Source organism: Leptopilina boulardi, unplaced genomic scaffold (genome assembly GCF_019393585.1).
Source record: "Leptopilina boulardi isolate dan_hultmark-lab unplaced genomic scaffold, ZJU_Lbou_2.1 LbouV2_63, whole genome shotgun sequence".
NCBI classification, from domain to species: Eukaryota; Metazoa; Arthropoda; class Insecta; order Hymenoptera; family Figitidae; genus Leptopilina; species Leptopilina boulardi.
Genome location: NW_026138009.1, coordinates 234,941 through 255,616, shown reverse-complemented (window position 1 = coordinate 255,616; position 20,676 = coordinate 234,941). Strand labels below are relative to the sequence as shown.

At 28.6% G+C, this 20,676-nt stretch overlaps 2 protein-coding genes across 2 annotated transcripts; both read left to right on the top strand.

Moving 5' to 3' along the window:
• The first annotated feature begins 7,208 nt into the window (after positions 1–7,208).
• On the top strand, positions 7,209–10,478 carry LOC127290372 (uncharacterized). The gene is made up of 2 exons (XM_051318877.1): positions 7,209–7,547; positions 9,870–10,478. The coding sequence occupies exons 1-2, from the start codon at positions 7,209–7,211 to the stop codon at positions 10,476–10,478; spliced, it is 948 nt and encodes a 315-aa protein (XP_051174834.1).
• Positions 10,479–12,755: 2,277 nt separating this feature from the next.
• On the top strand, positions 12,756–17,562 carry LOC127290369 (uncharacterized). Its single transcript, XM_051318874.1, has 5 exons — positions 12,756–12,923; positions 13,455–14,113; positions 15,373–15,532; positions 16,306–16,412; positions 16,913–17,562. Exons 2-5 carry the CDS (start codon positions 13,867–13,869, stop codon positions 17,146–17,148), a joined length of 750 nt encoding a protein of 249 aa, XP_051174831.1. The 5' UTR covers positions 12,756–12,923; positions 13,455–13,866; the 3' UTR covers positions 17,149–17,562.
• Positions 17,563–20,676: the final 3,114 nt, after the last annotated feature.

The following is a 20,676-nucleotide window of genomic DNA, read 5'->3' as shown; positions in this document are numbered from 1 at the left end:
CATATGAGCAGTAAATAATAAGACAGGAGAATGAGAGATTGAGAAAACGTAATCGTAATAAAACAGAAATAAAAAAGAAAGAGCGCAAAAAAAATTTGACATGCAAAAAAAAGAAATTATCTATAAAAACTGAAGATGGAAAGAAAATACGCAAGGATAAAAATTTGGCATGTAGGAAAAGAAAAATATCAATGGAAACTCAAGATGAAAAGAAAGTGCGTCAAGAAAATAATTTGTCATGTAAGAAGAAAAAATTTTCTACGGCAACGGAAGATGAAAAGAATGTGTGAAGAAAAGAATTTGACATATAAAAACGATAATCGGAATAAAAAAGTGCAGGAGTTGCAATAATGTCTGTTGAAGATTTAGATTAAAGTAAAGTACCACAGAATTATTTAGGTTTAATAAATGTAGAATGTAAGTTTTGTAACGGGTTACATTTTTTGTGTGAAAGACTGTAACATAGATACATCACGGAGGAATGTCCCCGTGAAAAGGACATTATGATATCGCCTGAATGTCACAAAAATATTCCCGGTTGATATCAGCCTGACATTCAAGCAATATTCCGTGCTACTTGGGTGGTAGATCCAATATAGAGAAATTTTTTTTTACATTTCTAATATTAAATTTTTTTGTAAAAAAATGAATAAAAAATATGGTTAATGCACACTAGCAACGTAGTCGGCCGCTTGCGGACGACAAAGTTGCTAGTTTAGATTATAATGTTTAAAATTTTTTAAATGTTCTACGCCTGTATATTATCTGTAAATTTTAAATCGCTTAAGTTGGAGAAGTTATTTTCTTATCTGAAAAGCCGATAAGTTCATGAATTTCAAAATTAGATAATTGTATTCTTTAGATGGCTTCTCAAGTGTATCATAATAATATTCCCAAAATTTGCATTCGTGTCCTTTCTTGTTCACGAATTTTGAAATAAATTGTTCTTGATTTGTGGCAAGGTAAACAAACGATGTTTCAAATAAATGTTTATTGTCTTTATCGACATATTGCTTTAAAATTTCATCTGTCAACGTCTCCAAAGTATAATCTACGTTTTCTTTCAAAGTAATTTTTCTTTTTCCTCCTAAAGAACCCGTAGTACCAAATGATCCTTCAAAATTTTTTTTGTGCCACCAAGTAAAGAAAATATGTTTCTTTGTTTCTTTGACAATTTTTTGCTGGCGTTTTTTTACCAATTTTTGGACCAGACTGAAAATCATAATCTGCACTTAAAATTATCATCATTAAAATAAATTGTTTATAAAGAATTTATATAACAAAAAGCAAACAACCATTTCTTAAAGTCTCGATTAAAGTTAAAGATAAGAACATATATAAAATATCATTTATGACAATTAAATAAAAATGCAACAGATAAAGCAATTACTTGGTAATGTTTGAAATTAGAAACACTTTACCTTTTTCTTTTTAGTCGATTTCTCCAAATCATTTTTATCTAATTCACTATATATTTCGTGAAACCTTTTCCTCTTGTTTGCACCAAGGTCCTTTGGAATTGGAGTAACTAAAAGAGACATTAAAATCATTAGTGTATAAATGTTTTATTTAACAAATTATTTAAAAACATTAAAATTAGCATAAATGGTGAACAAGATAGTAGCTTTAAAAGAATTTTACTTAAAAAATATTAATTTTATTAAACAAATGCAGTTATTTTATTTGAGAATATTAAAAATTCTAAGTAAGAATAAGAAATTTCTGTACGCCCTCATGAAAAGGGACCACTTTAGCACTAACTATTAAATATTATTAAACATAAAATGTATTATCAACTAAAATTATTTATTTCTTAAAAGGTGATAAAATTATAAGAAAAATAAGACCTATAAGAAGTGATTAATCCATGATAAAATTCCGTACCTGTTGATACAACAACGTCGTAAACCTCGACATTTTGCTCTAAATGATAGTGATGCTCATCAGTTTCCAACAAAAATGTTTTTCCATTTTCAGAATATTCCAATTTGCTTCCTTCTGGATAATTTTCGGTGATTACCGATTTTTTTAGCAGATTATCTTTAACCTTCACGTATCTAATATTGTTTTGAAATTTTATTTCAACGGTTCTAGAATTTTGATTCATCTATAATAAAAAAATTATATTAAAATTAGTTTTCAATAACAATTTAATGATATAAACTTTAAAGTACATTAATTGTTTTATTAACGTTAAATGTTTATTGAAATCTTATATATATTTTGTACCTTAATTAAATGGAAACTTTGTTTAATAAAAATTGTTTGATATATAAAAGTTCTGTACAATTTGCCTAAAATGCGATCAAATTGATTTGTTTATTTTTGTTCATAGTAATAAAATAATAAAATTATACTTAAAGTACATGTTTTAAAATTACGATTTAATTCAAGTTTCAAAACTCTCATGAACAAAAAATTCTTTTCTTAACTTTCTTGGCAATAAGAAAATATAATTAAACCACAAAATAAATAAATAAAAAAAATTACGCTTATGCTTGGTTTTGAAGAATTTTACGTTTTCAAATAGCGGATAATTTAAAAAGGAATTTTTCTTCAGAAAGCGAGTATAATTTTATACAAATATATATATTTACAAATAAAAATTAATTATATCATTAAAAAAATATGGTCACTTACCTTTTAACCCTTTGTTTATTTTTATTTTTTATAAAATATTTAAATAAATAAATACAAATATATTTTTATACAATCTTCAGCCTGTCCAGACATACACGTTGAAAACGTAACAGAACGTAAATTGCACGCACGCGTGCATACGTGTCGTCAATTCAACTCGATTTTGCTACATTTTGCCTACGTGTGTACGTGCCTTTGAGAGGCCCATAGGCGCTTCTGTAGTTAACAGAAATCGTGTCATATTTTTTTAAAAATCTACACTCATTTGAAGTCTTTTTTATTTTTAATTTCAAACTACCCACTTTTTTCACACATTCTTCGTATTCAGCAGAATAAAGAAAGGCACTATTATCTGCACGTTTCGATGATATTCGATTCATTAAATTATTTTGAAAACGGTTCTTGTCGACTGAATTATCCATTTTAAATTATAATTAATAGATAGGGTCAACTGGGGTAAATCCGAACGCTTTTAGTAAGTTTCAACAATAACATAAGTTTTTTCTTTAAAAAAAAATACTTCCGGTATTCTGGTGCATGAAGTTGTTACTTTACTTCCATAGAACAATTTTATGGGGTAGAAAAAATTTTTGATAAATTACAATCGCAGGAAACTTAGCGTTCGTATTTACCTCGATACTTTGCAACTTTCCTAAAATATGGGGGTAAATACGAACGCCACTGTATTTCAGAAAAATCTTAGGGAAAATAAATTTAAAGTATTGCAATTGTTAAACTTATATAAAAACTCAAAAAAAATACGATAATAAACCTATTATGTAATAATGCATCATATATAAATACAAAAATCAAACAGGTTAAAAATTAAAATGCATTACACAATTAAAACCTTCAATAACTTTATCAAATCATAACGGATTTTTGCAAAACTTGGTACAGAAAGTATTTTGGAGTGATTGAATGTAAATACAAAAATAAAAGTCAAATTTTTTAAATTCAAAATGGCGTACTTTCCTAAAACTTATTTTTAAAAATGATCTAATTTGCTAACCCTGAAACCCCCCGAGTAACAATTTTCGAGCGAATCCAATGAATTTTGTAATTGTCGTCCGCCATTTTGAATTTTGAAAAACTGACTTCAAATTGGTAATTAGCGACCCCAAAAACCGTAGAATACCAAATTTTATTAAGATCCTGAAAAACTTTTTTCAACAAACCATTTGGCAAAAAAATTGAAACACTCCTTCGAGAGAACAGAGATTAAGTTTCTGCTTATTAATTACTAACGAGGATACGTATAGAAAGAAAAACTTTTTTCTATGTACTTTTATAATGTTAAAATAATAGTGTAATCAAATATAAACAATTTTGTGTGGCTCTGATGTAAAAAAAAATTATTGAAAATACCGTTCGGATTTACCCCAGTTTTCCAATTTTCTTGGGTAAATACGAACGGTCTGATATTATTAATAAAATTTTACAGAAGGCAAAAATCAAATATAGTTTCTGTTCTAGTATTCATAACAAACAATTATAAATAATAAAATGAATTTTTAGCTTCTTTTTCTTCAAATACGAGACAAAATACTGAAAGAGTGTCATCTTTGATTTTCAATCTTTTTTGCAATACTTGTTATCTTTGTTTATGCTGTTGCTAATTAACAAACAAAAAATGGGATAATACTTAGAATCTCTTCAAGAGGATCTGAGGTAAAAATTCTCATATCGAACTTATTTTTAAAAATTTTAATTAAGCTGAAATAATTAGCGTTCGGATTTACCCCCCGTTCGGATTTACCCCGACTGACCCTACTTGCGTCGTTAACTTTCGACAGTTGATTATTCACTAGTCAATAAAATTTTTCTTAACACTACAAATTATTCATTGACGAAAGTTTATTGTGAGGGAAATAATATGAACTTTGTTTATATCATTAACACTTCTTTATTTATATCATTTTCGACATTGCCCAAGATAGACTGAGCATTGTCGACAATGCCCGGAAAAGCTGAATAAGATGAATATTTGTAGACATGGAACTTTCAGATCCAATATGGCGGACGAAAATTAAAAACTCATCGGATTTACTTGAAACTCGTTACTCGGGGGTTTTTTGGGTCGCTGATTATGAATACGATGTCAGATTTCCAAAATTCAAAATGGCGTATCCAATATGGCGACCAAAAAAAATTTGAAATTCACTAGATTTGCTTGAAACTTATGTTACTCGGGGGTTTTCGGGGTCACTGATTACGAATCTGCTATCAGTTTTTCATAATTCGAAATGGCGGATCCAATATGGCGACCAAAAATTTTTATTAAATTTTTAAATTTGCCATCCGACTTATTGGATTTGACATTTTAAATTTTGAAAAAGTGATATCAAATTCGTAATCAGCGATAACGAAAACCTCCTAGTAACAAGTTTTCGACAAATCTAGTAAATTTTAAATTTTTTGTCGCCTTATTGGATACGGAACTCGATTACCTTAGAAGAAGCCTTCAAATTCGCATTAGATTTTGAGGGCCGACATCAATATTATAATGCTTATCACTATTCAGGTCATTATCAACCAAGTGACTGCGGACATAGAAAAAGAAGCCCTAGTCCAAGAGTGCGTTTTCCCTACCCTAATGAACAAATGAGATATCACACTCAACCTCCAATTCCTACCGGAATACTAAAAAATCCTTACTCAACACAGTACGCATCTACCAGTCACCAACAACAAATCTTTAGTCATCCTAACTATTATCCTCCTAATGCTTATGTGCCTTATAATTCATATCCTTATTATTCTCACTCATTACCACAAGAAGTTCAAGGGAACAAATCATATGAAGGGACTAGAACGTCACCACGCGCTCAATCCCCACATCTTGATGAAAAGGATAATTTAAACTTGAACTCAGCTCGACGGACAGACGCGACGACGAGTGCACAACAAAAAGACCGTCCGACAAGTGTACGGATTCTACGATCACAAGAAAAATCTACCACACAAGTAATACAAAAGAATCCCCAGTAATTACAATGAAATCATAGAGTTTTCTAAACACATCTGCAAAACTATTAGTAGATACCGGAGCGGATGTAAACCTAATTAAATTCAATGCATTACAACCAGATCTAGAGATTCTTCAGCATGAAGCCATAAATATAGCAGAAATAATTCCTATAACATTAAGAACACTAGGAACAGTTCAAATAGAAAAAAAAGGAAAAGAAGTGACTTTTTAAGTAGTACCTTTCAACTTTCCCATAGACTCAGACGGCATATTAGGAAAAGATTATTTGCGAGAAGAAAAAGTTGAGATTTCATTTTGGCATAATACATTAGTAACTCATTCTAATCCCATCGAACCCATATTTTTCTCAGACAAAGAATCCTTTCAAGCAAGAGAAACATTAATTGAAAATAAAGCAAATAGCAATACAAATATAAAAGTAAAAGCAGGGAATACGTATTACTAGCTAACAATTTACAAAAAAAATTTACAAAAAAAAATTTTTTTTTTTAAACAAAAAAAATAAAAAATTATTATTGTTTAAACAAATTTTTCTTTGATAAACGTATCTTTAATTTTTTTCTAATACTAATATTTCGATTCCTTAGGATCTCACGAGTATTTTCATAAAAAAATCGATGGAGACTCTTAAACTTTCCGAGATATTGAATTTTTTGTCTTTTCGCGCAGCGGCGAACTGCGCTTTCAATGCTAGTCGCTGTATGCAAGCAGCTGTTCAAAAGTACTAATAGCCCGTAAATCTTAACAGAATTAAATAGTTCCTCTTGGCTAATGATCAGTGATAAATATAAGATAAATCGGGTCATTTTTATTGCTTAATTATTAATTATTTATATTTTTAAATAAACAACTAACACATATTTATTGATTTCTTTAAAATTTTATTTTTTTACAAAATGTAACAACAAAAACAATTGATAAACTATCCAAATGATTTAAACTTTGTTTTAAGGATAAATCCATTTTATTTACATTAAAAAATAATTGTTATAAACAATTATTTTAAACAAATTTTTTTAAATTTTATATATTTTTTTTAGAAATTTTACTGTTCTTATATAAAAATTTTAATAACTTCCCTAATCTATCAACTTACTATAAAATTGTTTTTCATGATAAAAAAATTGTTATAAATAATTTGATAAAAAATTAAATTAACTTTTGTTTCTTTTTCAAGTTTACAATATTGTTTTTTAACAATAATTGTTGCAATTTTGTAATCGTTTTAATGAAATGAAATGTGGATTAAAACACAGTTTGCAAAATGTTTGTTTGACTCTTCTTATCCCCTCTTCAACAAGTATATTCCTTCAAAGCGAACGCGCAGGCGCGTTCCGAATATACACGAGATTATCCGAATCGCGAAAAAACCAAGTCGACGGTTTCATTGCTCCTTGTAACGGAACAAAACATTATAAAATAAAAATTAAACAAATTAATAAAAATAAAACATTATAAAACCTTGTCAAACAAACATTTTGCAAACTGTGTTAATACCTAGATTACAGCAAGCCTTTAACCGTAACAACAGATGCTTCAGATTTTGCAATAGGAGCAGTATTAAGTCAAGACAAAGATGGATACACCCGAATTAAATTATTCAACAACAGAGAAAGAATGCTTAGCAGTTTTATATGCAGTTCATCATTTCAGACCGTACATATATGGTAAGAAATTTACTCTAGTTAGTGACCACGAACCTTTAAGGTGGATAGACACAATAAAGGATACAGGACAAAGATTAATCAGATGGCGATTGAAATTACGAGATTATGATTACGAATTTCAACATAAATCTGGTAAATTAAACACAAATGCAGATGCATTATCCAGAAATGTCTATTCAGATGACAAAGAAATTTCAAAAAACGACACTCAACCAATTAGAATTTTAATGAATAAAAAACTTGATAAGGTAAAACTAAAAGTAGATTCTAATATTAAGCCTAAAAGAGGCAGACCAAGAAAAGGCACTGAAAATTCTTAATTAAAATCAATTTTAAAACCTCCAACATCTACTGCAACATTAGATGTAAGTACAATAGGATTAAGAGTTTCAAAAAGAAGGTCAGCTCAATTAAAGAACGACCTTATAGAAAAAATAGAAAAAAGTTCACAAGAAGTTATAAGACCAAACCCGCCTATTCAAAAACCAAGTAAAAGTGTCCTCCCAAGCTTAAAACTTCCTCCAGCAGGAATAAAAAGTCCAAAAAGTGCACCACCTGAATTACTACCGAAATTTAACCTTACTATAGACAACATAAAAAATCCAATAGTTACAATAGAACCGCCTAATTATACTAGCGAAGAAAGTTCTTCAGTAGAACAAAGGGATATAATAAATTATACACAACAATAAACAACAAAGAGCAGAATTACATGATTCTTTTGCTCGTTTTGATGAATCATTAAAACAACGTAAAGAATGGCTAAAAAACTCGTCAAAGCCCCATAGAAATTGGCCTATTCATTCTGACGGAGATGATGATGAAGCAGTTCACGAAGCAGCCTTAGATTATATTCCAGGTAATCATTCCGATTTTTCACAACAATTAGAGCTTATTTAGGACTATGCCAAGGGTGAATCAATGTGGAAAGAGCAAAATTCAGAAACAAATAATGAAAACAATGGAATTAATTTTGAGACTTAAGGTTCGGATGAATAGAATAAAGAGATGGAAGAGCGATAGAAAAAGAAGAACAACAAATACATGATACACCAACCACGAAACGAGATAAAAACTTTAATCGAAAAAGTGTAACCTTTCACGATATGAACACTTTTGCCTACCTCAACAACCCTACAGCAGCATCCACACCATATCATGGGGAAATAAAAGAAATAGAGACAGAATCAAGTAGTGAAGAATTAGAAGATTGTAAAAGAAAAAAAAATAAAGATGATCAAAATAAAAGACTTATAATAAAAACCCCTTTATCCAGTGTTTATCCAGAAATACCATTTAGCCTTTCCAGAATAAAGAAAGAAAACACAAATATCATGAGCAGTAGAGAAAATCTTACATATTATAAAGGCAACTATGTTCATTTTATATCTGCAGATTGCGAATTTAACACTTCTATTAGCAGATTACTTATTGACATAGGAGTAATAGATGTACAAGAACAAAAAAACCAATAAAAGGACAAATTATAATAACCCCAAGAGGAAAATACAATATTTTCAGTATAGTTATAAAACATAATCATTTTGACCCATTAATTAAAGAAAATGTATATATTGGATTAAAAAATTTAAAAACCTTTTGTTATCGAGGGAAAATAGAAGAAATAAGAATATTCAGAAAAGGAGATTTGACCGACGAACTAGCAAGAGGAGAGTTCTTACAAATCCTCAACTCCATTTTTGAAAATAGTAATAGAAAACTAATAATATGTTACGGACAAATATCAGTACCTAAGGAAGAAGTCTGAATGTACATCATTAAACAATTTCACAGAAGAAACATAGCAGAACACAAAGGAGTAACTAAAACATACAGAAGAATAAGAGAAAAATTTTCATGGCCAGGAATGAAAAATCAAGTAACCAAATTCATTCGAAAATGTCCCACTTGTCAAGAGTAAAAACTAGTTCGAATTAAAACCCGTGAACCAATGCTTATCACAGATACTCCATTAGACGCTTTTGATAAAGTTTCACTAGATACTGTAGGAAAATTACCTACTACCTACTCTTGGAGCGAAGTCATGCTGTATTAGTAGAATATATCAAGCAAAATGCTGCCGATTATGATGACTGGGATAAATTATTACCTTTCGCCATGCTTGCATACAATACTTCAGTTCATGAAGCGACTAATTTCACTCCCTACGAGCTTGTCTTTGGAAAGATAACCTGTACTCCTAGTTCCTTTCCTTCGGAAGAAAAATTAGAAACATATGGTTCCTATTTGACTGAACTAATAACTAGATTAAAGGAAATTCGAATCATCGCAGCAAATAATTTATTAGCAGCAAAATGGAAATCAAAAGAAAGATACGACCGAAAGGTTAAATTGTTTAAAGGAAAGATAGGTGACAAAGCCTATGTAATTCGAGAAGGTATCAAAAAGAAATTTGACCCACACTATCACGGTCCATACAAAATCGTAGATATCTTAGACAAAAATAATGTAATTTTAACAAATGAAGAAGGTCAAAGGTTCCAAAAACACGTTGATAAATTAAAACTTTCGTATGAATAAAAATAATAATACTATTTTATATTTTATAGATGACTCAACTGGTACTCCAAACACCACCCATTCAAGGAGAAGTGATCGAGGAAAACAAATTTCCTAAAGGAAATATTAGCAGAATCGAATTCCCAAAAAAGGAGTTAGAGGAAATAGCTATTGAATACGATTTTACTAAACCCACATATGTAATAGAAAAAGTAACAGGACCACCTAACTGTAGGAGATATACTGTCAAATGTACTTTAAAAGACCTTAATAATGGTAATACGTTTGTAACTTTAGCGGAAAATGAAAGGAAAATAAGAGATGCTAAACATACAGCTGCATATAAAATTCTAAAGCAATTAGATGATACTTATTACTTTTGCGAAGAAGAATCATCCAGTTTGAATGTAAAAACTTATGTAATGTGCTTAGAACAACCAACGATTTTAAAATTAAAACTCTATAAATGGACTAAAAGTTGCGAAAGCTGTTATGAAAGAGGGCATATAAAATCAAACTGTAATAGGCCTATCCGAAACAAACGACTAATACCAAAGACAGGTACAGAAACTGAAAATAGCGATGAATTCTTGGAAATCCCAGGAAAACCAATTGACGAGCCCAAGAAAAGATACAATGACAATGACAGTTGGGATTAAAAAAAATATATATAGATAAACGAATGGCAAAATTATACTTAAAAATGTTTTAAGAATAATATAAAAATTTAAACTAACTATCAAAATAAATATTTTAATAATTAGTAATAAACACAACATAATTATAAGAATTTGTTATGACAGTCAATAATTAATCAATCAATAAATATATTATCAAAAGTTGTAAAAAAAATAAGTAAATAATAAAATAAATAAATAAAAGAAGGGCGAAAGAAAAGAAGGAAGGGGATTTGGAGGTCGCCTTCTTCTTTCCTCCTTATTTTAAAGAAAGTTACAAACAATCATATTACAATTGTCCATAGAATTATGTCACTAATAATTATGTTTCAAAAAAAAAAATTATTTTAAGGTGCTTACACAAAAAAAGCAAAACTTATAAAAAATTAATTTTTCAGATGGAAATTCCATTTTTGGGGATATTTTCTGACGCAACCACCTACATTTCAATGGCCTTTAAAATATTACTTCTCTTAATCGCTCTCATAGTTATTAAAAATTTATACATATTGTATAGAGTCATAACTATGCGAAAAAGACGTACAAATACAACAACAACGGTTTAGATTCAATTAAACTCCACCTGCAAACTTTCATTGAGGACAATGAAAATATAAGGAAGGAGGACAAGACTTAATTTTTAAATATTTTAAACAATCCGCCAAGGAAATAGCGCCATCCATGATTATTTTGTTCTACTTCTTAAATATCAAAATAAATGTCTTACATACGTGAAGCCATTGTGCGACAACCCTAACATTATGTCAAAATAAATGTCTTAAGGTACATTTACACCTTCGGTAAAAAAGTTTTTTTTTTTTTACTTACAAGATTTCGTTCACACGCCGCTTTTCCAATGAGATAGGAAAAACTTATTTTTTGCGGGAATTTTGAATTTTAAGTTTTATTTTAGAAGGTGAAAGAATGTTCGTATTGATAAAATGAAATTATTATTAGAGAAAGACAATTTTCAATTTAATTATATTATAATATAAATAAAGAAGAAGATTTTGTAATTTACAATAAAGTGAATTATTAATAGAGTTTCTCGAGCTCAGTCGATTCAGTTTGTTCTGGCCACGAGAATGAAACACGATGATAAACAGTTTTACGTTCATCGTCAATAATAATTCTCGATAGTTTGTAAGTAAGTATATTTTTAAATATTATTAAAAATAAATCTTGAACTTTTTATTTACATTGATAAATAAAATGTATTGTTTTTGTAGTCTTTTGAGCACGCAGTGTTTTTAATGCTTGACAACATAACCTGTACATATGTATTATATTATTGTAACATTAATGTTTTTTATGAAATAAAAATAAAAAATGTTATTAAACTTCACACATTTTTATGAACTATTATTATTTAAAGTATATATGGTAATTCTTTTGTACTGTTAAACACTTGTGTAGATAATTAAGCTTAATATATACGTATTCGGTTTGTCGTCAAACATCACGAAGGATTAATTTTGCGTGTTCAAATGAAATATTAAAATTTTTATAATTTTGCAAACAATCATTTAAATAAATCATTAACAAATTTTCTGTTCCTTATTTAATATTATAGTTGCCGCACAAAATGGACTATAATTACCAAGGAGTAAGTTGTATAAAATGAAAAATATATATATACATTTTTTACTTTAAAAGTTTTTTTAATAAGAACGTTTACAAATAATTTGAAATCATAAATAACATTTTTTTTAAATAACATGTACAGTAGAAACTCAATTATCCGGATAAATGGATGCAGGCATGTATTCAGATAATCGATAAAAGTACAAAGTGAACGAATAATCGAATCCCTACTGTAATTATAATTATAAATATACCGTAAATAAAACATGTAATAATTTTGTAACATTATTATCTAACGATTATTCTACTCTCATTTTGTCTTTGATGTATTCATTTTAATAGATTAAATATATTTTTAAATTATATTTTAAAACTTTTTCAGCATATTAAAAATATTATAGTTGCAAAAATAATTCTCTGAAGTTATGAAAATTTTTTTAAATAACGGTAAAAATATAAATAAGCATCAGGCTTCATCAATATAAAAATTAATTAATGTTAATTGCCATCTCGTATTTTTAATAATTAAAAATTGCAAAATATGTCATTTTTGATAAATAAAATATAATAATTGTATTGTAATTGAAAAAAAGATTAGTCGCATTAAAAATCTAATTAGAGATACGCATATAATAAAACTATTAATTATTTTCAATTATTTATTATTAGGTATTGAGACATCTTTATTGCGAAATGTGCAAAGAAAAAGTTCCTTATAAAGACGGATGGAGACATGGGTGTTTTCAAAATATAGACTTTGATAAAATAACATGTATTGGAAATGTTATTGTTAACCAAAGCGATTATGACAATATTGAGTTTTTGGATGAAGATGAAGAGGAGGTTAGTATTTTAGAAAATATAAATAATGAATCTACATCATTTATTCAAAATATATTAAAATATCATTAAAATGTAAACATTTTTTAAGAGAGACTTTTTATTGTCTGTAAATTTGATTCTAATTGTTTCAAACTTTTATATCAAGTGTTTTATTGTTGAAATTTTATGTAATTCACCAATAAAAGCTTTGCTCCACGACTCAAGTAATTATAAAACCAACGATGTTGTTAAAAATTTTGACTTCTAGTTGGCTCAATTGAGTCATTCTGATGTTAAATAAAAAAGGAGCAGAATTGAGGAGAGAATATTTTTTTTATGCATCGAATTACGCAATCTTAAAAATGAAAGCAACGAATTTGTTCATTCCTATGATATCAAATTGTGTAAAAGGCACTTTTCTATTTACATAATTAAATCTTTGTTTAAAAAGTAACTAAAGCGATGTAAAACAATATTAAATCAAATAAAATTGATTTTTTGGCTATAAACATTAAAAAGCTTACTTAATATGGAACTGTTTCTTGTATTTAGGTTTTACAGGCAGATATGAACCAAATTAACAATCCAGTTAAGATTAAGGGCAAAAATCTTCCTATTGTCAAAAGTGTCGAATCTGTAGATTTTGCTACTTATAAAACAAGTATAGGTTCTCAAAAAATGTGGACCGTTAAAACTGCTCCCACACAAATTAATTCTCATGACTTGATAACTTCATCAGTACTAAAGAATCCTACTTTAATAGCAGAGGAATCTATTGAAAATAATCAACCTAATTCGAAAAATAGAATGATGAATCTAAAAACTAGGGAGACTATCTCTTTACCACCAACTGCTCCCACACAAATTAATTCTCATGACTTGATAACTTCATCAGTACTAAAAAAATCCTAATTTAATAGCAGAGGAATCTCTTGAAAATAATCAATCTTATTCGAAAAATAGAATGATGAATCTAAAAACTGGGGAGACTATCTCTTCACCACCAATCCAACCGATTGTTGATGAAGAAAATAGGAATGAAATCGAATTGAACGAAATGGGCATTGCTGAGGCAACTGAAAAAAATTTGATCACGCTGTTGGAATTAGTAAAGGAAAATGAGTGCTTATGGAATTTTACATTGCCCATTGAAAAACGCAATTCACACTTAATTGGCAACGCGTGGTTTAATATAGCCAAAAAGTTCAGTGGTAAGTTAAATAAATTGTCTAAAGAATTCATCGCGAGAATTTTATGTGGACATTTAGATAGGATCCTATGTAAAATATGCAGTTTGCTAATTTTATTGATTATATATTTGGGTGAATACTTTATGAAAACTCGTTTTTTGTGAGAGCAAATATAGAAAACACCATAATTTACAAAAACGAATAGAAAAAAAGTAATTTTATCTGAAATATTTTGTAACGAAATTTTAAAAACTTATTTTGTCATTCATTCTTGGTCGCTATGAAATGAAATAGAGTACTCTAATCATATTAAGTTAATTTATCATTCAATGAATATTTCAATTAATTTATATTGTTAACATTTATGGATAGAAGAAAAAATTTTTTTTTAAATTTGAATACAGCTTTCAAAACAATGTCATTTTAATTTTTATTAATATGATATTAATAATTAATATTAATAATAATAAAAATTAATATGCTATAAATGGAAACATTTATTCTCATGCTTGTTCATAAGAACCATCAAAATGTATGTAATACCTGCACTTAACAGTACCACCTATAATTGAATGGACATCCCTTTTTTCTTGAGCTGAAAATGGTGAAACATTGAAAATAAACAAAAAAGAAACTTTTCCTTTTATTTCCTTAAAAACTAATGAAATTATGAAAAAATGACACCTGATAGAAGAGATTGTTTTTCAACGTTCTTGGACTTATTTCAATCGTTATATAATATAGTTTTCATATTATTCAATGGTATTTAGATAAAAATTTTCCCTTACAAGCTACAAACCGGGAAATTCGGATCATAATATGTCGGAAAATTAAAACCCACATGGCATCGAAACTTTTCTAAAAATTTATTAAAAATTGACTTGCAAACTTGGAATTATTTACTTGTAAACTTTAGCAGAAATTGTGTAAAGATTTTTTCCCACTGCAATAAATGTTTATCGTCAAACTTTCCTGAAAATTTCATAACATATTTTTACTTATAATAGAGTAGTCGAAAATGTAATTTAAATGTTCAGGAAAGTTTGACGATAAACATTTATTGAAGGGGGATATTTAAATCTTTACTCAATTTTTACTAAAGTTTGCAAGTAAATCTTTAATAAATTTTTAGGAAAGTTTCGGTGCTATGTGGGAAGATATTTTTGCAAAAAGAAACTCATTTTTAAAAATAAAATAAATATATTACTAAAAAGCTTTCTTAAATTTTCATGTATCTAAAAAATTTACATATTTTACTCAACCACTTTTAACATTTACAGGATGGACACCTAAAATAGCCAAGGATAATTACAATTATTTGAAAAATATTTTTACACGCAGGAATGTTAAACCTCGGAGTGGAGCAGCGGGTAAACAAAAGAAATATTGGATTTTTGACGAACACTTTTCGTTCCTTAGAGGAGTAATGAATCCTAGTAGGCAAGTATTAAATGGCAAACATAAACACAATTGAAAAAATCTTATTTTAACCTAAATAAAACTCAATTTGAACTCAATAATGCTTTAACATTGCTTGAAAATATTGCCAATATTGACGAAAAATGTTAAGACAACATTGCGTCAACATTGATTATGTCTGCCCTTTGGAAATATTAATTAAGAGCGTCATTCCGATACATGAATTTTGCAATAAATACAAGAACAGTGATTTGATGTAGAAATTAAGTATTGCCCAAAAAGCGTGTTCCAAGAAAGTACTCTGTTCTTAAGAGTTTATTTGCGCCCTTATCTTAAGGTCAAGTTACTAGGTGTAATGTATTTATTAGGTGTAATGCAGAAATTTCCCTACCCGGGCCCTAGTAGGGAATGAAACGCCGCGCCCGATCGGGGCCAGACCAGGACCTCGATTTCCTGACCAGGGCCACATCGGGCGCGGCGTTTCATTCCCTAATAGGGAAGCCCGGTCTGGTCCCGATCCGGACCATGGCAATATTTCTACATTTCCATTTTTACGTGCCCCATATACTTTAAAGTATATGGGGTACGTAACCACTAAATATCATTACCTTAAGTGACAATTCATTGATGTATAGAAACAAGTAAAATATAGATCATATTTTGTGCAAAACAAATAACAAACATATAACATAATCTTTTTTATTAATGAGAAGTCGTTAACAACTCGAGCTTCACATTGTTTATCCAGATGTTTGACAATTAGCTGATGATATTACTCTCTTCATATTTTATAGCACGACTTCCAACATTTCTTCTTCGGAAATCGCTGAAGAATCTGTCCATGCAAATATTCGAAAATTAGGTTTCGAGAAGAAAGAATCTAATGAATCTCCTATATCGAGTGAGTTACTTTAATATTTTATAATATTGTTCTATACGTATTATTCCATTTATGTCATCATTGTTATTAAGTAGAAATAATAGAAAATTCTCAATGAATCTTTTTATCATTTTCCATGGAATGAAACTTTTTTTTCAAGTACGTTGAATTTAAAGTTGTAACATGATTCTATTTTTACTATGCAGAAATATAATTACATATTCTAAATTTTAGTTATTGCAAATAATAATGTAACTTATAATTTCTTATCTCATTTTGTAAATACATAATTACCAATAACTTACTATTTATTGTGTCTCTGCGCCATATAAGAATCAATGTTCATTTTATATTATTTCATGTTTGAATTTTTTCGTCAAATGAAAAATGATATATTGAATGATATTTTGTACATTTTATTATGACATTTTAAAGCATTTAAAATTACGTCATGAGTATAAAATACTATTCTGTAATATGTATCAATAGATTTGTTTAAATAGATTAGAATATTATTACAGGTAAAAGAAGGAAACCATTAGACCCTTTGGAGGAAGCCTTAATTGAAAACATTAATAATAAAATGACACAGCAGCGTGATTCACGGAAAAGTTTGAACGAAATTCAGCAATGGGGTCAATGGATGAGTCAAGAAATACAGAATTTTTCACCCACAGATAGGCTTGAAGTTCAGGCCTTCATCACTAATTACATTTTTGAGAAAAAAAAGATTTCAGTATTTAACAACGAATTTTAATATTGAATTTTTTACTTCGTTTTTACTTTAATAGGTATTTCAAATATCTTTATCGTTTTAACGATGTTTTCTATTTCATTAACCTATTCCAAGGTTACTTTAATTTCGTTATATATTAAATTTTGTTACTTATTTTGAATTGCATTTTGGGATACTTATATTGCAAAGACTGAGTTATGGAATTTGTTCTAGTCTTGAACTATATACTTATAAGTAGCGTGAAGAGTTGTTCCAGATTCTTATTGCTTCAAAAGCGATTGTTTTGTAGCTTAAATGAATCTGTATTCTTAATACTGTTAATATTTTTTTGTTTGAAAAAAATTTGAAGTACAAACTAAGCGGTAATGTATTTTATGATTATACGTGTAAAAAGAAAAAAAATATCTGACGACCAATGCCTTACTATTAACTATTGTTTTTGGAAACAGTATATATACTACGTCTCAATATTTGTGATATTAAATAAATATGTATTTAATATGTAGTTAATAAACAGATCACCTTCTTTATTAAACATATATTTTTCTCTTAAAAATTTCATTACAGGAATCCATATAACCGAATAATCATTTAATATCAATTTCAATTAATAGAATTAGCTTGAATAAAAATTTAACAAATTCTCCATTGTTAGAATATTTATTTATCTAAAATTTCTAATGTAACATGGTCTAAAGAATATTTTTTAGAGTATTTTCAAATTAACATGTAAAAAATAATGAAGTTTTTATTTATTAATTTCGAATTTATGCTAAGCTACTTCCGTCAGATAATCTTTGAATTAGATTAAAATTAAATTTTATTGAAATAAAAATGTAGTCAAATGCAAGTTAACTTAATCAAATTACCATAAAGAGTATGTATGTTCGAGATAATTTTAGAATGATCCTTCGTCAACTCTCCTTTGCTGCCAAGAGAGTTTCCCTTCATTTAAAAAGTACTTTGTAAATTCATCCCTGATGTACATTGCAGCAAGTTTTTCTTCACGACGACTTTGAAAAGATGTAAAAGCATCCATTTTGAAATCATGACGCCAGTCTCCATTAATTTCCTTTTCATTCTGATCAATCCTGTCTATTAAAGTGGGTGGGCAATAATGACATTCGAATTCATTTGAATTTTCTTCCTTGATTCTTAAAAAATTGTGCAAACAAACTGCTGCTGGTATAATTAAGTTTACCAACTCCATGTTTCCTTTAATGTGATTGCGGAATATTCTCCACTGAGCAACCAATATGCCAAATGTATTCTCAATAATACGTCGAGCACGGCTCAGTCTGTAGTTAAATATTTGCTGATCATTTGGTAAGTTTCCTGTAGATCTTCCAGGATAAGGACGCATCACATTACATTTAATTCAAAAGCTTCATCTGCTACGGACACGTGGGGAAGAAGAGGACCTCCTGGAATTAATGCAGAAGAAGGGGGAAGATGAAGAGAATTATCATTTAATCGTTTGCACAAGTTACTGTTGGCAAAAACACCACCGTCACTTTGCCTCCCATGGGCACCAACATCAACTATTAAAAACTTGTAGTTTGCGTCAAAAAGGGCTAATAGATGTAGACTGTGGTGGCCTTTGTAGTCGTAGTTTTTGGAACCACTATTCGGTTGTGCCTGTAATAATAAAGCAAATATTAAACTTCATGAATAAAGTTTACTTAAATTTTTATCTCCTATTCAATATATACTTAGTATTATTATACTACAGTCTCGAAGTTTAAAAAACAATGTAAAAATAATAAGCTATCTAACAAATTGTTGCATCTAAATTTTCGTATTTTAAAACAAAGTTTTACTAAATTTATAAATCTACTTATAGTCGCAGTTGAAATAATTACATTTAATTACAAATAACACGATAAGAGAGACACTAATGCTTACAATAGGCGATGATAATTATTCATAAAATTCATGTTTAAAATTATTTTTCAAAAATGAATTTAACAAATTTTTTAATTTCTTATTAAAATAATATGAATTGATGGAAAACAAAAAATTACCAATTGCTATTGTATGCTACCCAGTGGGCACGGAGACAAAGGATGTCTTTAGGACGTCCCTAGGACAAACCTAGGATGTCCATGTCCGATCAAAAGACGTCCTGAGGACATCTTATGTCCAAATGACGTCTTTAGGACATAAGATGTCCTTGGGACGTCTTTTGAACGGACATGGACATCCTAGGGATGTCCTAGGGACATCCCAAAGACATTCCATGTCCCTGTGCCCACTGGGTATTTGTAATTGGTAATTGTATAAGTATTGTATAAGAATGATGAAAAAAATCCTCCAAAGGAGTTTTTAGCAAGTTAACCAACAGTTACCTCCATTACTACATGCTTCCCGTCCATTGCCCCCCAGCAATGAGGAAATTGCCACTTTTCTTCAAAGCCCCTAATAACTTGATTCCAATCCTCAGGACAATTTGGTGCTTTTAAGACTTTTTCTTGTAGTATGTTCCAAATGCATCCCAAAACTTTGTGTACAATATTACAAATTGTAGAAATCCCTATGCGAAATTGTCCTTGTAGAGATTTGAAGCTTTCTCCAGTTGCCAAGAACCTAAACAATAAATGTTTATTCAATACAATATTAAAATTTATGTGATTCATTACTAGGAAAAATAATAAATATATATATATATTGACCGTTAGAGAGCGATTTTAATATCTTTGCAATGCAACTTGCTTTACTTTTAAAAATTCTATTTCACAAAAACATTAAATAAAAATCTAAACATCTTACAATTTTTAGACGTTCTACACTCTTATAATTTGAAAATCGTAGATTGTTTTTGAATAAGGATTGTAAACTTTCATTCAAAATCTGTTTCAAAATTCAATATTTCATAAAAAAAATTTTTTCAACAATGTAGGCCAAAATCTATCACATTTTAATTTTAGTTTCACACTAAAAAAACTTGGACTGTTAATTTTTAGAAACAATTAATCCTTTAATATTTCAGTGATAAAAAAGTCAAGGTGAATTCGCAATTTCTTTATGACATAACTAATTTTACGTCACTCTACTAGTTCACAAAGTTTCAATGCACGTTAGGCATCCTAAAAATTAATATAATGAAGAAATTAAATATCTCCTATTATAAAGCTATATGTTTATGAAGTGAAAACAAGATGTACAACTTACCCCTAAAATATATTTCTCTGTATAATACCTCAAAGTAATAATTAGCTTCTGCGATGGAGTGATAACATCTCTTCTTGTAGGAGCACTTATCAAATATGGTCCAGTTAGTTGTAAGAGTTCTTCATATTGAACCACACTTACACGTAGATACTCTTTAAACATTAATGGGTCAAGAAAGGCCATCTCAAGGTAAAGATTATCGTGAATACCTGTATGAAAAATTAGTAAGATATCTATTATATCTTTAAATAAATTTACCAAGTATTAGGATGTATAAAAACTTAAATAAGAATAAATAAGCGTCAGCATCATTATCTTAAATCAGAAGATGGAAAATGTGTAGGAAAAAAATATTTAAAAAGTAGTGAAATTTATATC

Excerpts from the sequence above, each read along its gene's own strand:
- LOC127290369 (XM_051318874.1), top strand. The coding sequence starts at position 13,867 with ATGATGAATCTAAAAACTGGGGAGACTATCTCTTCACCACCAATCCAA. Across the intron at positions 15,533-16,305 it reads GGAGTAATGAATCCTAGTAG|CACGACTTCCAACATTTCTT; the intron begins GCAAGTATTAAA and ends CATATTTTATAG. Across the intron at positions 16,413-16,912 it reads TAATGAATCTCCTATATCGA|GTAAAAGAAGGAAACCATTA; the intron begins GTGAGTTACTTT and ends ATATTATTACAG.
- LOC127290372 (XM_051318877.1), top strand. The coding sequence starts at position 7,209 with ATGGATACACCCGAATTAAATTATTCAACAACAGAGAAAGAATGCTTA. Across the intron at positions 7,548-9,869 it reads TGAATAAAAAACTTGATAAG|ATGACTCAACTGGTACTCCA; the intron begins GTAAAACTAAAA and ends TATATTTTATAG.